This window comes from Emydura macquarii, unplaced genomic scaffold, assembly GCF_026122565.2.
Source record: "Emydura macquarii macquarii isolate MOO-44397 ecotype Brisbane River unplaced genomic scaffold, CSIRO-AGI_Emac_v2 contig_1363, whole genome shotgun sequence".
Classification (NCBI taxonomy): domain Eukaryota; kingdom Metazoa; phylum Chordata; order Testudines; family Chelidae; genus Emydura; species Emydura macquarii.
The window spans coordinates 2,692,265-2,712,549 of record NW_027131500.1 but is presented as its reverse complement, the minus strand read 5'-3'; the positions used below and the strand labels follow the sequence as shown (position 1 = coordinate 2,712,549).

At 39.5% G+C, this 20,285-nt stretch overlaps 1 protein-coding gene across 1 annotated transcript in view; it reads right to left on the bottom strand.

Moving 5' to 3' along the window:
• Window positions 1-323: 323 nt before the first annotated feature.
• The window catches only part of DCTD (dCMP deaminase), a 28,465-nt gene continuing 8,503 nt past the window's right edge, over window positions 324-20,285 (bottom strand). The window contains 3 exon segments of the mRNA XM_067551692.1: window positions 324-1,631; window positions 3,696-3,792; window positions 10,130-10,246. Of these exon segments, the coding sequence (XP_067407793.1) occupies window positions 1,553-1,631; window positions 3,696-3,792; window positions 10,130-10,246 (293 nt within the window). The 3' untranslated portion in view covers window positions 324-1,552.

Below are 20,285 nucleotides of genomic sequence, written 5' to 3'. Positions count from 1 at the left end.
AGAATAATTTTTTTAGATTGCACCTCTCAAAAAGTCAGTCCAATCCACTTCAAAATTAGCACATAAAAAACAACTCTCTTTTGGCAGTAAACCCCAGACCAAATTGCGAAAACAATTGTGGAAGGAAGGAAATAAGGTAAAAGGTCACAAATGACCTACATCTTACCATCGCATCATAACATAGCCAAGTGGTTTTTGAACATTACACTTTATGTGAGGATATCGCAAATGTACAAAATATGCTTTGCATATGATTGCAAAAACAGCAGTACTCTGGAGTCAAGCACATGCTGTAATATAATAATGAGTCTACTTCAGCACAGTAGATTTTAATAAGACTTTAATAGTACTGGAAGGAAGCCAAATTACATAATGTCCCAAAATATGGAACAGAAAGCCTTTACAGAGAAAATAAAAGCTTACCGAAATATAACCATATTTAAAAAAATATGATTACCTCTGGGATAAAAAACATCTTCTAAACAAAGCCATTAAGTATATTTAATTTTAAAAAAATCAAATTAAAGAAAAGGCACTCAAATCTATTCCCAACTCTCAAAATAAAATTAAAAAGGATATTATTTTAGGCAACATTTGTGAAAAAGAAGGCACTGTGCCAGCATTAACAAACAAGCTAAAACCACAACTAGTACTTTTGGCATAGACAACTGCAACATGGGTTGAATCGCTCATTTCTCTGAGAACAAGTAATGATTCAGTTACCTTACAGGTTAGTTCTGAGACTAAACGGTGTTGGATTGTCTAGTAGAAACTTAGACCAAAAAACTAGCTTCCTTTTAGACATGAAAATCAACTCCAAATAAGGTCCCATAGGTGAAAGTCAAATGGCTTACCCATTTATCCACCATTAAATTCAAAGTGTCTTTGGAAAAAGAATTTAGAGCCCCTCTAAACCTAATCCAACACAGAATATTCTCCAAACATAACTGCACCCCCCACATATTGCAACATAAGACAGCAATTAAAAGATAATCACTATTACATCTTGCAAATAAAAGTACATTGCAACAGTATAGTTTGACATCACTCAATATTTTAATCTAACTGTAATTTTTTAACAATAACATTCTAGTGCTCTTGTAGATTGAATATCAATATTTGCATGGACAACATCTTTTACACTTCATGTGGATTAGCAATTTAAATCCATGTGTCCAATAAGGACAGATCCGTCTAAGTAAGCGAGGTTTTCCAGCATGTTACTGATTTTGATTCCATTTAATAGAGCAAATGATGGACATAGTAAGAATTAAAACCATTTTCTTGTAGTACACATGCAGTGCTAGGTCTCCTTTATATAGTTCTAGATTTTAAAAGCAGACTTGAAAAAAAAAATGCAGCAACCAAAAGTTTGGATGTAGATTCTGTATGACAAGACTGACAGAGAAAAATTTCAGGCTTTACATTCTTTAGATGTCTACTTTAGCTGTAGTGGCTATTAAAAAGTTATGTGTAACTTCAAGATGAAAGGCATTAGCAGCTTCTTAGAAAAGGATAATCACAATCTTCAAGAGATTTAATGAGACGTAACTCACAGAGGCTTTTGACTCGGTCTGCTGTTAATTGAATCAAAGTCAATGATGATCTTATTGCACTTTGGTTTGAATTTCCTGAAAATAAGAAAAAGTATGAATAGATATTAGCCAGTGAGTAGTTAAATATTTTGTTTGCTTTGGCTCCAACTAAATTTTTTTTAAGAAAATTTCCTTGGATTCACTTAGCGTTCTCTCTCTATAGGAGCCAATTATAGTGCACCATACTGAGAGAAACCCGGACAAGAAAGACTAAGACAAAAAGACACATGGGGTTGTTTAGTCTGTATGTTCTTCAGCTATTGGAGTTCATAAATTACCCAGGAGTCAAAGGATTTCTAACAACTTAGCTGCAGGAGGTGGCATCATGTTACCAGTTTTTCTGCAAAATTTGATCTCTTTTTCCCTGCCAAGTTTTCATAGCAAACTTCCAAAGTTTACTTCAATAGTTTTTGAGCAAAGGGAATAGATTGCATTATGCATCATACAAGAAAAAAAAAACCACAAACTGGTTAAGAGGGAATCATTTAAAAATTATAACTTTAGAATTGTAAAATTAATATTGCCACAAAACGCATCCTTTTTACACCATTAGAGCATCTGCTACTGCAATTAGCAAGGAAGGGTATTTGGGGACTGAATATATAAATTACAATTTTCAAATAAACAAAGGATTATGCAAATAGTGTGGATTTGGTGTCTCATGAGGCTCCACTATTCAGATCCAGAGATTCATTAAGTACAACCTGTATCCTTAATAATCAATACTGTGTTGACTATTTTCACCTCTTGTAAAGGACATGTTGCTGACCATCGAAACCTTGAAGGATTAGGATGCCCCTTTTGTCCAGACCAACAGTCTGAAAAGCAAGTAACAACACTCACCACGGGGAAACTGTTGGAAGATTTCACTTGTAACAGAATGATTTATGCCTTACTTAGCCACTTAGCTTTAGTGGTAGGAAACACACTGAGTGACTTCAAAAGTGAATTTCAAATACTGCTGTACTGGTTCATGGGTGTTTCTTAGCTCAGCAGGTAGCTTTCATCCTAAAATTTTCTCTGTCAGAATTGCTGTATTTGTAAAATTTAAGAAGGTTTTATATTAATATTGTAAAACTTTTTGGCATTTTAAAGTCTCCCCATGACTTTGTAATTAATCTTACCCATAGCAGGTTATTGGAACCAAACTAGCTGTCAAAACAGATTGTCTTAAGATAGCTCTGTCATTACTCTTAAAAACTACTCAACAGATCATTCAGATTTTCATTTCTTCAGGACAGATATTCAAGGTTTTATTCTTTTCCTTTAAGAAAGCAGACTGCAGAAGACTGGACAGTGATAGGGACTGAAATTATTATACGAGACCCTCTTACCCTATGTAGCTGGTTTAGTTCCAGCCCAGACTGGTTATGACAGATAGTTATTACCCTTTCAACAGGGCTCCATGAACTACATAAAACGAATTGGTGGTTCCACACTAACTCCTATGAGTGTACATACCAGAAACCACCACCCCAATTGGCAATCTTGTTGGCAGTCTCACAAGAAAGGCCAAGGACTGAATGAACATTAGGGCAAGAAGGTAGGTCAGTCCTAAGTCCCATCAGATCACATTCAAGGCACATTGGCGAGGCACAGTACAGAAGCATCTGCTGCTGTTCTCCAAAGACCAGACTTCAGTTTCAAGGGCCATCAAAGGTGCTGAATTGATAGGTTCTAAATCTGCATGGGAGTTTTTGTAAGAGAATTAACTGTACCACACAAGTTACATAATGTAAGGAGAAAATAAAGCTTTTCAGAGATTCATAGAAGATTAGGGTTGGAAGGGACCTCAGGAGGTCACCTAGTCCAACTCCCTGCTCAAAGCAGGACCAACCCCAACTAAATCATTCCAGTCAGGGCTTTGTCAAGGTGCACCTTAAAAACTTCTAAAGATGGAGATTCCACCACCTCCCTAGGTAATCCATTCCAGTGCTTCACCACTCTCCTATTGAAAAAGTTTTCCTAATATCCAACCTAGACCTCCCGCAAAAGGTTTAGGCAACCTTTTGCCTAAAGATTGTCTTCCTCATATAGCAATTTTTTCATTTACACATTTAAAAGTCAACCTCTATCATCACTGAAGGCCCTATATCTTACCTGTATATAATTCCAGCTAAATCAAACATGCGCCGGGCAGCTGTCATTTCAGGGCAATCATGGTACTTGTCAGACATAAAAATAACTTCTTTTATACCTAGAAATGTATTATGGAAAGACATGCTACAATTACAAGCAGCAATAAATATGACGGGAAAATAATTTAGACATATACAGGTTTAAAAAGGGCACCTATCCATACACTCTAGGTGCCATATTACATGAAAATATATTACAAATTGTACTCTAAGAGTGGGGCAGTACAATATAGAGCTGTTCAGAAAATAGCCTTCCCATGACAAATTTTTGGTGAAAATGGGGGGGGAGGGGAGGAGTGGAAATTTTCCATGAAAAACAAAATATTTTCAGCCAAAATCTGAAAAGTATATGGGTATTCTCTTTTTCAACAGAGCTGAAGTTTTCAATGGAAGTTTTCAGTGAAAAAATTCATTTAGTTTAAAACCCAGTTTTCCATCAAAGATAGTGTCAATGGAAATTTTTTACCTAGCCATTATACAGACCAATTAACTCATCACAATTAAGACAGGCAGTTACTTAAAATCTCAAGGCTCCAGCCCCCTTTCAAAAGTTCCTTATTTTTTACATACATGCCCTACATATCAGTAACTCACTGTGCCCTAGCTCTTAATTAACTACTGTTGTCTTAAATAAACTGGGGGAATAATGCAGAGGCAAAACCAGGAGTGATTACAAATTTTTCGATGGTTACCACATTTTCTCTGCTAAAATGCCTTCCTAATTATGATAATTTAAATATCAACGTTTAACTATTTCACTACTGATCAAAGAAAACAAGAAAGAAAATGGGCATCTTATTTTGATGTCACAAATGAGTACACCTCGGTCTGGAGGCAAACATAATTAGTTCTTTTCACCCCAGTTTTAATCCCTGTAAAATTTGGAATGGATTAACTGTGGATTAATTTGGTTTTTCTAGAGTCCTCACAGACTTTAAGGTCAGAAGGGACCATTATGATCATCTAGTCTAACTTCCTGCACAACACAGGCCACAGAACCTCACTCACCCACTGCTGTAATAATAGACCCCTAACCTATGACTGAGTGAAGTATTCAAATAATGGTTTAAAGATTTTAAGGTACAGAGACTCCACCAGCAAGTGACCTGTGCCCCAGGCTGCAAAGGAAAGCGAAAAACCCCCACAGCCTTTGCCAATCTGCTCTGGAGGAAAATTCCTTCCTGACCCCAAATATGGTAATCAGTCAACTAAACCTTGAGCATGTAGGCAAGACTCACGAACCAGATACCCAGAAAGAATTCTTTGTACTAACTCAGAACCCCATCTAACATCCCACCACAGGCCATTTGGCATATTTACTGCTAGTAGTCAAAGATCCGTTAATTGCCAAATTAGGCTGTCCCATCATACCATCGCCTCCATAAATTTATCAAGCTCAGTCTTGAAGCAAGCTAGGTTTTTTTTTGTTGCTCCTATTGCTAACAGCTGGAAGGCTATTCCAGCACTTCAGTCCTCTGATAGTTAGCAATCCTCATTTAATTTCAAGTCTAAACTTCCTGATGGCCACTTTATATCCATTAGTTCTTGTGTCCACATTGGTGCTGAACTTAAATAATTCCTCTCCCTCCCTTGCATTTATCCCTCTGATGTATTTATAGAGAGCAATCATATCTCCCCTCAGCCTTCTTTTGGTTAGGCTAAACAAGCCAAGCTCCTTGAGTCTCCTCTCATAAGGCAGGATTTCCATTCCTTGGACTATCTAGTAGCCCTTCTATGCACCTGCTCCAGTTTGAATTCACCTTTCTTAAACATGGGAGACCAGAACTGCACACAGTATTGCAGATGAGGTCTCACCAGCACCTTGTATAACGGTACTAACACCTCACTATCTTTACTGGAAATACCTCGCCTGATGCATCCTAGGACCGCATTAGCTTTCTTCACTGCCACATCACATTGGCGGCTCATAGTCATCCTGTGATCAACCAATATGCCCATGTGCTTCTCCCCTTCTGTCACTTCCCACTGATGCATCCCCAGTTTATAGCAAATATTTTTGTTATTAGTCCCTAAATGTATGACCTTACACTTTCCACTATTAAATTTCATCCTATTTCTACTACTCCAGTTCACAAGGTCATCCAGATCTTCCTGTATTATATGCCAGTCCTTCTCTGTATAAGCAATACTTCCCAACTTTGTGTCATCTGCAAATTTTTTTTAGCATACTCCCACTTTTTGTGCTGAGGTCAGTAATAAAAAGGTTAAATAAGATTGGTCCCAAGACCAATTCCTGAGGAATCCCACTAGTAACCTCCCTCCAGCCTGACAGTTCACTTTTCAGTATGACCCGTTGTAGTCTCCCCTTTAACCAATTCCTTATCCACCTTCCAATTTTCATATTAATCCCTGTCTTTTCCAATTTAACTAAATTCCGCATGTGGAACCATATTAAATGCTTTACTGAAATCTAGGTAAATTAGATCCACTGCATTCCCTTTGTGTAAGAAATCTGTTATCTTCTCAGAAGAAGGAGATTAAGTTGGTCTGGCATGATCTACCTTTTGTAAAGCCATGTTGTATTTTGTCCCAATTACCATTAACTTTGATGCCCTTAACTACTTTCTCTTTCAAAAGTTTTTCCAAGACCTTGCATGCTACTGAGGTCAAACAGACAGGTCTGTAGTTACTCAGATCACTTTTTTTCCCCCTTTCTTAAAAATAGGAACTACGTTAGCAATTCTGTAAACCCCTGAGTTTATAGATTCATTAAAAATACTTGCTAATGGGCTTGCAATTTCATGTGCCAGTTCCTTTAATGTTCTTGGATGGAGATAATCCGCCCTCCCCAATTTAGTCCCATTAAGTTGTTCAAGTTTGGCTTCTACCTCAGATGTGGTAATTTCTACCTCCATCCTCATTCCCTTTAGTCATCCTGCCACTATCCCTAAGCTCTTCATTAGCCTTGTTAAAAACTGAGGCAAAGTATTTGTTTAGATATTGGGCCATACCTAGATTATCCTTAACCTCCACCCCATCCTCAGTGCTTAGCGGTCCCACTTCTTTCTTGGTTTTCTTCCTATTTATATGGCTATAGAACCTTTTACTATTGGTTTTAATTCCCTTTGCAAGATCCAACTCTACTTGGCTTTTGGCCTCTCTCATTTTATCTCTACATGTTCTGATCACCAAGAGGTAGCTTTCCTTGCTGATCCCTCCCATCTTCCACTCCTTGTAGGCTTTCTGCTTTCTCTTAATAACCTGTTTGAGAAGCTTGCTCATCTAGCTTGGTCTACAACTCTTGCCTAAGAATTTTTTCCCCTTCCTTGGGATGCAGGCTTTAGATACTTCAAGTCAAAGTTGCAGGAACTAATTCGAAGCCTCCTCCACCTTTAGATCCATTAGTTCTTCAGTCTAGTCCACTTTCTTAACTAATTCCCTTAATTTTTTAAAGTTAGCCCTTTTGAAATCAGACACTAGTCACAGATCTGTTTTTGTTTATCCTTCCATTTACTTTGACCTGAATAAGCTAATGGTCGCTCGAACCAAGGTTGTCCCCTTCCACCAGTTCTTCTACGAGGTCCTCACTGCTCACCAATGCCAAATCTAAAATGGCATACCCTCTTGTTGGTTCAGCAACTATATGGTGAAGGAATCCGTCAGCTATCACATCCAGTAAAATGCGAGCCCTATAATTATTACTAGCAATTACCCTCCAGTCTATATCTGGGAAGTTAAAGTCTCCCATAATCACACAGTTCCCAGTAGTATTTCCTCCATTAAAAACATTAAAGCGGTCTCTATCCATATCCAAATTGGATCCCAGTGGCCTGTAGCACACCCCAAGCACTATCTCAGGGGAAGCTCTAGTAGCCTTCTTCCCCAATGTGATTTTTGCCCAGACAGACTATGTCTTATCCATTCCATCACTCCTGGTCATCAGTGTCATCGTTACTCTCCACCCTCCTGGTCTCTCTGTGTGCCCCACCCTCTAGGTCTCAGGATGGAATCATGTGACTCTCCTGCTCTCAAACCAAGAACTAGAGTACAGACTCCCCGTGTATCAACCGTAATCACTTTAGCCTAACACCCTGCAGTTCTTTTTCCTCCAAGGCAATGACAGTGGTAATCAACAACCAAAGCAAAGCAGAGCTATCACTTCTCACTTATTTAGAATAAAAAAGTACTGTAGAAAAATGTATCTTAAAAACAATTAGCCAGCCTAAATGCAAAGCTTGCTTTTCCTAAATACTTACTATTCCATGTATCTGGAAAGGTCCAATTCCTTTAGACTCCTCCCCAGAGCCTGTCCCTCTGTGGGGAAGAGGGGGGCACGGCAAGTGAACAAGTACTCCCACATTCACAGGAGTCAGACTTTTTAACTTTGAAGTTCTTTTATCTGATAGGTTCTAGTATCATCAAACATTCACAGCATATTGGAGACAAATTATAGGATCTCTGAAACTAAAATATGGGTCGTCTTGTCTTTCTAGAATGTACAGTATCTAGATTATTTCTTGTTCATTTTTCTCACAGCCCCAACCTAAGGCAGATCAATGTATCAAGGAAGTAGTCTTATTACCCAACATAAAATAACTTCCCCTCACTGCCCTGGTCACATCCAGTGCTTTGTCTGTATGAACACTCAATCTGCAGAAAGCCGGGGTGTAAATCTACTCTGCACTAGCCAGCCATGCAATAAGTATCTGAGAACATTGCCCCCTGCACTAAAAGTTCCTCAGTGTACTCTAATCTACTCATTTCAGAACGGGGTAGATTAAATTGCACTAGGGAATTTTTAGTGCATGGCAGCAGGATCCACACAGTGCCACTGATATATCGAGTGTTCACTTCTCCCCAGGAAGAATCCACAGAGTTTTCTGCAGACCCAAATTCCATTCTCTGCCCCAACCCCAAGTGTGTCAGGATTCTGGTCCCCTTTGGCAAAACCCTGGATTTCATTGTGAGAGGATGCAGCCCCCTGCGTTTGCATTCTATGATGGTTGTGGAGTCCCTCTGTTCCCCCACACACTGAGGTGAGACAAGCACCGCTGCCTCAAATCCATTTACATTTTCATAGATCATCATGCAGTTATAGATGAAGTAACGCATGTCTTTCCCTCTCCCTCCTGGCTGCTGCTCTGCTGGGTACCGTATGGTTAGCAGCATTGCTCAGTTCTGCCTGTTTTCCTGGTAAGGGTAGGCAGTGAGCTAGCTTTCCTAGCCATAGAGAATTTACATGTGGGCCTGTATGACTGTCATCTCCCATGCAGGAATGGGCAGAGATCCTTCCCCACACTTGACTTTATACACTTGTTCATAGATGCTGGAGACGCAACTTCACCTTAACGGCCTGTCCCTGCTGTCACAAGTAGGGGGAAATTACATCACCCCCAGCCTCTCCATTCACATTTTGGCTGACACCTCACTTGCTCTCTCATGGCCAACTGGCAGCGCCTGATACAAGTCTTTTGTTTGTATAGGGAAAAGAGCAGGATTTTGGCTTAAGCTTACAATAAATCATACCCAAGTAACACATCAAAAGGTATATCCTCTAGCATCCCAAACACCAACACTCCCTAATCTTCCTGAGTCTGCATAGGAAGGTGGAGCAAAGGCAGAGTGATGGGTTCTATCTCAGGTATCTTCACCCACATTTTACACTCTCCCAGAATTTGATGAGATTTCACTACATATGGTCTGACTCTAGTTCAGTCAGTCCTGGAATCCCTCCAGCCTGTAAATGTTTCCCCATTAATTTTCACCTTCTGTTCTCTCAACAGACAACCCCTTTATAAACACGAATTTTTCTAACTCAGTAGAGTTTTAGGAACTTAGGCAGGGAGTTTTATGGAACCAAAGTCTACTGCAGTTACACCTAATGTGAAAAAAGGCAAACCATTCAGGCCAGCACACTTGCTGCAATAGTGTAGATTTATAACAATTGTAATGAAAGATATAATTAAAGTAGGATCATAAAAGTCTTAGGACATTTATGAGCAACGATATTTTAAAATCTTCAAATATCTACCATGTATTACGTTCAAATTAAAAATGTAATGTATATACTCCCAACAGACTTTGCGTCAGGCAGAAGTTTATTTCTTTTCCCCATACTCTATTCTATGTGTCAGAGCACAGTAAACTGACAGTAATGATATGCAATGCCTGTGCTGTTCTTTGGCAGCTCCTGGTCTAAGAAGTTGTAAACCTAAATTAAAAACACGCTAAGAATCACAGAGGATGCAATTAGCACTGGAAAAACTTGGCACCACTCAAATGCAAAAAACACAAGAAGTATCTTATGAAGTTGATAGCGCAATTAATTTAGATCTAAACAACAGCAATTTAAAATCAAATACATCTGTGATAAAGTACTGATGAGCAAGCAGTGCTGCAACTCTGACAAATCAAGCTGGCACCGCTGCTCCTTACCTGCCTGGATGATGAGTTTTGCACATTCATTACATGGAAACAAGGCAACATACATGCTGCAGCCCTTCACATCAGCCGAGTTTTTGTTCATAATAGCATTCAATTCAGCATGGCACACTGATTTAAAAAAAAAAAAAAAAGGAAAAATATTCATAATACTATTCATTAAAATGAGTCAATCTAAAATTAACTAAGTGTTAAGAGGTAACTGCTTGCATCCTTTCAAAGTCAAACAACTTGACTTGTTCATTATAGAGGGAAAAGAAAAAAATAAAACCAAAAATACCAAGATTAATGAAGGTCAATTGGTCTGACCAGACTGCTGATTAGGAATGAAATCATTAAGCACATTAGCACTGCCATTTGCTAACACCGATAGCAGGCAACAAAGCCCTAGAGCTGAAACTACTTGGTCTTCAACCACCCTAAGTGTGGCAATATCTCACAGCTTCACAACTCTCTAGAGTATCTAATTGCCAATATAAAACAGCTCATTTATTGTTTACATGCACAGACAGGAACACTCTTATGGCTACACAAGTGCCATGTGTGCTCTTAAGGGCAGGAGAATAATGAAGTAAAACTGAGCAGGTCGGTCCTCAGGGTGTCAGAACTGCTCAGCTTTGCTGCATGATTCTCTCACCCTGAGAATACACAAGAGACAATCATAACCATAAGAATGTTCTTATCTTTAATGTTAAGTGAGTTTACTGATCATGAAAAGGTACCAGACTTCCTGAATGAGAAAATATAAGTTCTCTCTTTCACTAAAGCACAGATTTAGCAAAGGCAGCAGCTTCACTGTACCATTCCACCTATGTGCATCAGCTCTTACCAACAGACCACATCTATGGGTCTAAATTTTCATATGGGACACAACAATAGGGTATCTAATGTCTTGCAACCTGGGGTGAGAAGATATTTCAGTTTCCCTGGACATTCAATCATTCAAGGCCCCTGGGCAGTGCAGTAATGTGTGCAATATAAAATCCTGGGTACATGAATTAGATAGCAGGGAGGCCTTTGCTAGAACTGCCAAGTAATACCAAGAACAATGGTGGATTTTGTGATTCAGGTACCTGACCACTAGGAAAAAGACTGAGACCCCCAACTTTATATATACAGATTCCAGGAATTTTACTCTGAGTCGCTATGAAGCATATTACGTCTGTCGTGTCAGGGTGAAGCGATGGAAACAGCTATTAGCAGGGTTAAGGGATCCTTTTGTTTAGAATGTCACCAGGTTGAATCATCTCTGGGTTCTGCAGTCTGTTACTGTCCAGTATTTAAATTCTCAGCCATTTTGATGTTACAAATTACACTGGGAAGTGTACAGCTACAGTGAGGCATGAATTTATGTCATGCTAAGCCAAGAGTCTCAGATCATTATGATAGAAAAAGTAACTCAGTCAATCATACCCATACTCTACAGCTAATTCACATGTAACTACTTCACTACTTGTATGAGAGAGACTGCTCATAGTGAATTATTCAGTCCAACTCCTGCCCCTGCCAACACAAATTAACACAGCCACCCACACAATAACCCCAAACCCATATAACCCCAGCACACACTCCTCATTCACCACCCACACAAATCAACATAGCTCTCCAGCAGAACACAACCAGCACACATAATAACTCCAAACATCATTCTGAAGTCTCGAATGTTTGTTAAGTCAGCGTGAAGTGATGGAAACAACTATTAGCATGGCTGAGAGCTTTTTTTATTTAGAATACCACCAAGTTCAGTCATCACTGGGATTCATGCTCTGTTACCATCCAATTTTTAAGTTTTCAGCCATTTTTGGCTTTTTTTTTTTTTTTAAATCACACGTGACTTTATGAATTACATGTGTGTGACAGCACAGGCTTTCAGCTACTAGTTTCACATAAACAAACAAACAGTGGTCAATTGGAGCTGGACAAATGACCCATTTTTTGGTTCACTGGAAATTACAAAAATAAAAATAAATAAATATTCAAGCTCTCTATCTCTCTGGCTAAATGACTATGAATAGCCAAAAGAGAAAGAATAACTTAGAGTGGTGATTGGGTTACTCACCTGGCATGTGGGAGATCCAAGTTCAAGACCCCCCTCCAATGCCTATTTGAATTATTTATAGGAAGAGGAACAGTTTCAACAGGAGAGACTGAGGGAGACCTGTCTCAGAATATCTCATACCCCCGTGACTAGGACACTCTTGAAATGAGAGACCAAATCCCTTCTCCTTGAAAGGCAGAGGGGGAAACTGAACCCGTATCGCTCACAGCCCAGGTTAGTGCTCTAATCACTGGGTTAAAGAGTGGCCTCCTCCTCAGATAAAAAAGTATCTCCCAAAAAATATTTTTGGGCCAAAATAATTCAGTCAATTCATGTCAAAGGTACAAATAGTCTGGGATCCATCAAATCTGCATATTTCAATGAATAAGCTATTAGTTTGAAAATGTTTGCCTAGTTCTATTAGCAGCTTCCTGGAAGAACAATTTGGACTGAATTAGAACTGGTGATATGGTTGTGAATGGTATGAAAGTATGGATCTCAACTTTCCAGTATTAGAATTATGCATGAAGCACTCTCCTATTTGAATATGCTATAATGGACTATTTTCTAAAAAGATACAGTTCCAAGCCATGGCAGTACACAAGGTAATGACAAACAGATTCTTACTTTGATCAGACAGTGTTTCAAAGGTTCTCACTGCTGACCCCATGAAATAAATGCAAAAACCATAACAATAGTTTGTCTCTCTTTCTTCTGTTTAAGGGACCGAATTTGCACACAATGGCCACAAAGTGTAGTATTGACTACTCTGAGCAGTTTCTGAAGTCAATGTGACCATATTATCCCTCCTATTTCCCTCATTATTAAATGCAAAGCCACAAATGTAATATTAACAGGTTAAAAAGTCAAGCTTAAAAGAGATAGGAAATCAAAAGATTTCAGAATTTCTACTGCAACATAACTGGGCTACACTGTACATCCTGCATCCTTTATGGAAGTGATATTCAGACTGAGGCTCAGGAGCCGCAAGTGGCTCTTCAATGCATCTCCTGCAGCTCTTTGCAGCACATGATATTAAAACACTGATTTAATTATTAACCAATCAGGATGCTTTTACTATGTTAATAATTGTAGAATACTTGGGTCAGCCATTTTGCTGTGAGATTAAAATAAAAAATAGTAATAATATAAAAATAAATAAGTGAAACAATGAATTCACACTACTGTAACTCCTTTGGGTAATGTTAATCGCTAATTTGGCTCCTGAACCACCGAAGTCTGAAATCTATGCAATATAGCAGTGATTCTAAGTATATACACAGAAACAAAGATATACATTAAATAAAAAGAAAACTGGAATAGAATAACCTCCAAATATGCAACACAGCTGAGTTAATAACTAAAAGCATTGTATTATAGTAATACCTACTGCTCCAACGAATATTGGGATCCTCACTATACTAAGCAGTGGATGCTCTTCACGGAAGGGAACATAAGATTGGACAGACAAAGAATAGGAGAAAGGGATCGGACATGAAAACAGGAGATTGGAAAATGAAGCAAAAAGATTAAGGGCCTCATTTTCAGATACGTGGACCTTCTGTACCAGTCACTGATTTCAACTTGAGTCACGAGTACTTACCAGCTTGGTGGTGGTGGAGAGACATATGAGTGTTTTTGTTTTGAAGTCTATAGCAGAGCTGAGAATTGAACACAGAAGTAAGTTTTTCCAAGAAGTATTTACCTTACTTAGGAGATGAAGTCCCATTTTCAAAAATGATTAGGCACTCAGGAACCAACAACTATGTCTTCACTGCAGAGTTAACTTAAGTGAGTTACTCCTCAACTTAACCTAGCATGAGTGAGAGCAGCCACACTGTGAAAAATAGCACACGAGCTGCTGCATCCACACTGGTGCTGCATTCACTCGTGTGTGGCACTTAAGCTTCTGTGGCATATCCCATGGTTCTTTGCATGGTGATAAGCTGAGCAGCTCTATGAATTCTCTCTGTCGACTGTAGGCACATGGGGTGCCTTTCTGGGCAGATGGGTGAATTGTGATAAGACATTAAAAGATGCGTGGCACTCAAGTGGAGCTAACCTGCATCTGCACCATAGAGTCGATATGTTAGCAGCCAATGAGTTGTGCTAACTCGAGTTCTAGCCCATATCCCAATCCATTAGTCAACTTCCATTAAAAAGCACCCATCAGACTTGAGCTAGCGATTTGCATGCGTGGACAGGATTCAAGTTAGAGGCAATAATCATGTTATTGATTTAACTTAAGTTAATTTTGCAGTGAACACAAATGCTAAGTCTCATTAAGCAATATACCCCTAACAGACAGTTGCCTAAAATTGTTAGGAGTTCCAAAAAGATAAAGCAGATGGCACACAAACAACTACTTCAGTGCACCAGAAAGAGAATGGTGGGCTACTTCCTTTATAGCAGTGATTCTCAAACTATGTGGCAGACCTCCCCAGGGAGGTGCGGGAATGTGTCAAGGGAGGCATGAGTTGTGTGCTTTTTTAATTTTATTTTAAAATAAAGAGCCCTGGCTGTCAGCCCTGGACGGCTGGGTCTGGTGCAGAAGGGTTGTGTGCACTTGGGGGGGGTGGGAAGTGATAAAAGGAACAGCCTGAGCCCCACTGGCAGATGGGTGCATCTGGAAGGCCTGTCTGGGATTGTAGTTCTCTGTTGGGTTGCTGGAGGGACTGCCAGTACCAGGTCACTCTCATCTAGTGAAAAGAAATCATCAGTCTCCAACAGTGGAGCCGATTGTACCACGAGGCCTGACCGCATCAAGCCAAGGGTTGAGGTCCATTGGTAATGTGCCAGTCATGCTGGGACCCAGAACCATGACAGATCAATGGTGTCCGGACCTCTCGCAGCAGGATCAGACCCATGAGAATTGGGGTTGCTGGATCTGTAAAAAAATCAGCAGATTCTTGGACACAGCCTACTGAAGTTCAGTCAGAGGAGAGCTGGCAGAGGGCTTAGCCTTGGCCTGATCCACTGGTGGTGCCTTGGGCTTGGTGGACCTCTGCTGAACTAGTATCAACAGTGCAGAGGGAGAACAGTCCCTTCTGTCTCTGTGCAGGGTGGTACCACTCTTTTGGAGGGCAGTTTTGAAGCTCCACTAGCATCGACACAGTTTTCTCCGTGAGCTCCAGAAGCACCCATGCCTGGTATGCGGAGGAAAGGCATGACAGATACTGCACCTCAAAGAGATGCATGCTTCTCCAAATCAGTGCAAGCAGATCTCATGAGGGTTACACATTGGGAAGACCTTGGGGCAGGCCAGACAGGACTTGAAACCTGAAACCTTAGAAATAACAGGTGCCCCATATGATGGGGCATCCCTATCCCCATCCCTAATTACTAAGACTATCTAAATTTTAACAGCTATTTACAATATTTAAATACTGAATAGGAATGCTGAGAGTACAGACATAGGAGTTGGTTCTCTCCCAGACCACAAGCAGTAGAAAAGAATTGTAGAGGGCCACCTTGTCCCTTACGCCCTCAGTTGGAACCACAAGAACGCACAGGGTGCAGATATGGACCAACAGACACTGCTATTGAAGCGTTTCTTGTCCTGGGTACGCAGAGCATTCACAGTGAATACCCACAGGGACCAGCACTTGAAGAACAGGCGATTTTTAAATGTTCACAAAGCTTTAAAAATAATTAAACTAGTTTCTTCAAATGGATTCTTTTTCCTTTCTCAATGAGGATGATAAAACAAGTTAATTTTGAAACTTCTATCTTCAGCCATAAGTGTTATACAAGTGGAAAATTTTCACAGCAAATTATGGGGAAAGAGTTTACAGATCAAGAAAGCCTCAAGGGATTGAACCAGTTTTGTAAAAACTATCAAAATAAAAATATTCAGTTAGGTAAAGCTAAAGTAAGAAAGTTGTTCAATAAAGTCTTGAGCAACTGAAGAAATGAGAGAAGTAAAAATTAGAGCAAAATATTCTGGTCTTTCTTCGAATGATCTCAAATTGCATTGATTAAAAGGACTTCTATCACTTTCAGGCACTATCAGTTTACCTCCTTTATATACAATTATGTAAATTAAGGCACAGAGAGGCTATGTGACTTGTTTAATTTCATGCAACGTGTCAGTGGAAGAGCCAGAAGTTGAACCCAGGACTCCTGACTGACAGGAGTCCTGTGTTAATAACAAAGTAGTTCTCCCTAGTTTTCCAACATCTTGATACGAGCAGGCTGGGAACTTCTATTATTAACAATATGTACTGATTACAAATCCCAGCTTCAGGCAATAAGAGATTAACCCCTTTATTCATTTTAATTCGGCCCAGGTGTGTAATATGATGTAAGATTTCCAAAACAGACTGCTAGAGCTACCGATTTTACAAGATCCTATGAGTAAGTTCCCCAACCATCACACACGACAGCAATGTCAGAACATATGCCAAATTCCCATTACACGGTTATTTCTACTGCTAATGAAGTCTTTAGAAAATATTTTCCAATCCACTTTTTCAAAATGGAAGCCATATTGGAACCTGAACTACAGCGTTGACTATTTGTGAGTGTTTTAATTAAAAAAAGCAGAGTGTGGACTAACTTCATTACTCTTTATCAAGAATATATTTCTTACTTTATCTTATTGCCTACCATATCACATTTCTACTTCCTTTCAGCTTGAACCATGTTGTCTCATGTTGCATGTTTGATCTAGTGTTTATGATCTAATATTTAACACAAAGTCTTTCCAATAGTACATCCAAGAAGAGAGGTCCTTCAGCCTATTCCTGTTCTTTTCTGCGTATCCTCTATCCTGCCATGAAGATGTCCTGAGTATATTGTAATGTCAAAACCACTCTTCCTACCTAATAAAAATATGTTTGACCCAAATAACATTGATAATAAGAACCATATGACCGTTAATATGGTTATGTTTATTTGCTTGACCAAGAAGTTTGATAACAGATCACCATAAAATTTCACATAGCGAGCAGGAGTCACAAAGTAGATCTGGTGCAAAGTTTTACTTTTCCATTACCATGCATTAACAATCAGCATTTGAAACAGACACTAAAGGCTTTTGAAATATTATGCATTAGAGATGGTGCTATATTTACATAAAATGCATTGTTATAAATGAACTTTACACTTTAATTCTATTATTTTATAGTAAAAAGTTTGCTTTTAATAACAATGTGGTTAGTTGGTCAGTATGAGAGTTTATGAACTGTATGATCCTTATATGTTCCCTGTGTGAACATATTAAGTGGCAGCACAATTGTTCTGCCATGATGCACATCTTTTTAGAACACACTGAACGGTCTTCCAGTTGGTGAGTAGAATGAGACACACTGTCCTTAAATTTTCACATAATTATTCCATTGAGCAAGAGTGGTTGATGGTAAAAAAGGTCTTTCATGGATCCCTCAGAATCAGAGAAGATGAGGAGCCCCAGACGTACAGAAACATCTCCCAAAGGGTCTAGCACTTCCACATTCCTTCTCCCTGCCCTTTCTTCAAGGAGATGTGCTGCCATTGCCAGATCCCCATTCCCTCCTGCAGCTGCCAAAACAGCTGTAATAAAGGGTCCAGACAGGAATCAGTGCTGCTTCACTTGTCATTAATGTCTAATAAGATATCCAAGTGGGTACCAGTTGGGTCAATTTGGGACAGTGCCACAAAGAACAGCTAGTCCCTGGGTCCATGATTCCCCCCAAAAAAATAATGCATAGGAACCCCTATAATGAACTCCAGGCAACTAGCTTCTATGGAATTTGGGGGGAGGGGAGGACACCATATTAATGGAACCTGGGATACTTCCAAAAAGAGATTTGTTGTGTTGCCAACTCTTGTTATTTTAAATCAAGTCTCATATTTGGTGTGTTTCCTGAAGTCCCAGCTTCCAGAGTTGTGTGAATGTGAGAATCTCAGCTTTCACTAAAATAAAGTAAATGTCTATCCCTCCAGGTTCTGCAGTAAAGCTTGAAAATATAACTTGAGTGCACCCTAGCGGTTCAAAAAAAAAAAAAAAAATCAGAAGGCAAATAAATCCTCCAAACATATTATTTAATAATTCATTATTGGGGGAGGGAGGAGCCTAACAATTTTTGAATGCTCAAGGTTGTCAATACTGAAATTTAAATTTTAACATCAAAGCAGGTTTTACCTTGTCAACCTGTTACTGCAGAAAGGAATCTGGGGGTCATAGAGGATCACAAGCTTAATATGAGTCAATAGTGTAACACTGTTGCAAAAAAAGCACACATCATTCAGGGATGTATTAGCAGGAGTGTTTTAAACAAGACAAGAAGTAATTCTTCCATTCTACTACGTCCTGGCCTCAACTGGAGTACTGTGTCCAGTTCTGGGTGCCACATTTCAGAAAAGATGCGGACAAACTGGAGAAGTCCAGAGGGGAGTAACAAAAATGATTTAAGGTCTAGAAAACATAACCTTTAAGACTAAACAAATACAATTTTTTAAGTCTGGAGAAGATAGGACTGAGGGGAGACATAACAGTTTTCAAGTATATAAAAGGTTGTTATATAGGTTGTATAGGAGGGAGAAAAATTGTTCTCTTTAACCTCTGAGGATAGGCCAGAAGCAATGGGCTTTAATTGCAGCAAGGGTGGTTTGGGTTGGACATTAGGGAAAAACTTCCTAGCTGTCAGAGTAGTTAAGCGCTGTAATAAATTGCCTACGGAGGATGTGACATCTCCAATCACTGGAGATTTTTAAGAGCAGGTTAGACAAACATCCGTCAGGGATGGTCTAGATCAGGGGTGGGGAACCTTTTCCCTGCCAAGGGCCATTTTCATATGCCTACCATCATTCGCGGGCCATGCCGCCGATGCCCGCCGCCGCCGTGAAACCGCGCCGCCGCCGACTCCACCCCCGCCGCCGAAATGCCGCCGCCGTTTTTTCGGCGGCGCGGTTTTAAGTATCCGCGGACTGCCGTGGACCAGTGACCGCCTCCGAACTCCCCCGCCGCCGAAAATGAGCAGACGGCGGCGGGGTTTCGGCGGCAGGGATGGTGGATCAAATAGGTTCCCCACCCCTGGTCTAGATAATACTTAGTCCTGCCTTGAGTGCAGGAGACTGGACTAGAAGACCTCTTGAGGTTCCTTCCAGTCCTATGTAGTCTAACTATATATTCTTAAAACACTTGCTTAAAATATTTTTTCAGAAGTTAGCATCTAAGGTTATTTACAAAGTGCCTGTGTCCTAACAAAAGGATAATGCTGATAATTAGAACATAAAGACAGTTTGTTTCATTTTACAAAACACATACAGTGGAATGAATGTATATTTGATTTTTTACACTGTGCACATTTTATTAAATCTGAATCTGCCTATATTTGAAAGTAGGTTTGCTCAATTTATTCTTTATATAATGGCTCTAAGGTTTCTTATGTTTGCCAGTCTTTTTGTGCAAAATCTCTAATTAGACTGTTTGTCTCACAAATATTCCTAGATTACTATGTAGACAGAGGCTTCATTCCCTTTAAGTCAACAAGCATTAGTATAAAGACATATGCCACTATGAGCAAAATGGAGTACTGTAAGTTTGAAGTGAGAGGACACAGTAAGTCATCAAATCCATGGATTTGTTTAATAAAACTAGAGGGCGTTCAGTTTCAGCTCCAAATAAAAGCAAAAGTTTGATCTAATTATCAAGAAACTTCTGCATGTTGTACTGAACATATAGCTTTAGGTTCAGCTTTCAGTAAACTCTTAATAAATTAACCATTCAAGACTAACCTCACACACACACACAAGCATTCACTGGCTGGGAGCCTGGAAAGTCTGTATTGGCAAGAAACTGAAGGCTTGAAACAGCAAAGAGCAAAGTGCCTCCTGTGGGATACTGAACGCCTCCTCTGTAAGAGGAGAGGATACTCAACAGCTTGCAGTCCCAGGTCCTTAAACCATTAAACCACTAAATTTTTGCCTGTTTAAAAATGTTAACACTGAAAGAAGATTCATAGTATCCAACTTAAAGAATCACTGCAACACATTATCCAAGTACTTATATGGTGCCTCACCAGAATCACTGAAGTGCCTCACAACCTTTAAAGTATTTATCCTCAAACCATCTGTGTCAGGTAAAGGAACTACAAATTATCCTAATTTTACAGAGGAAGTTAAATTTAG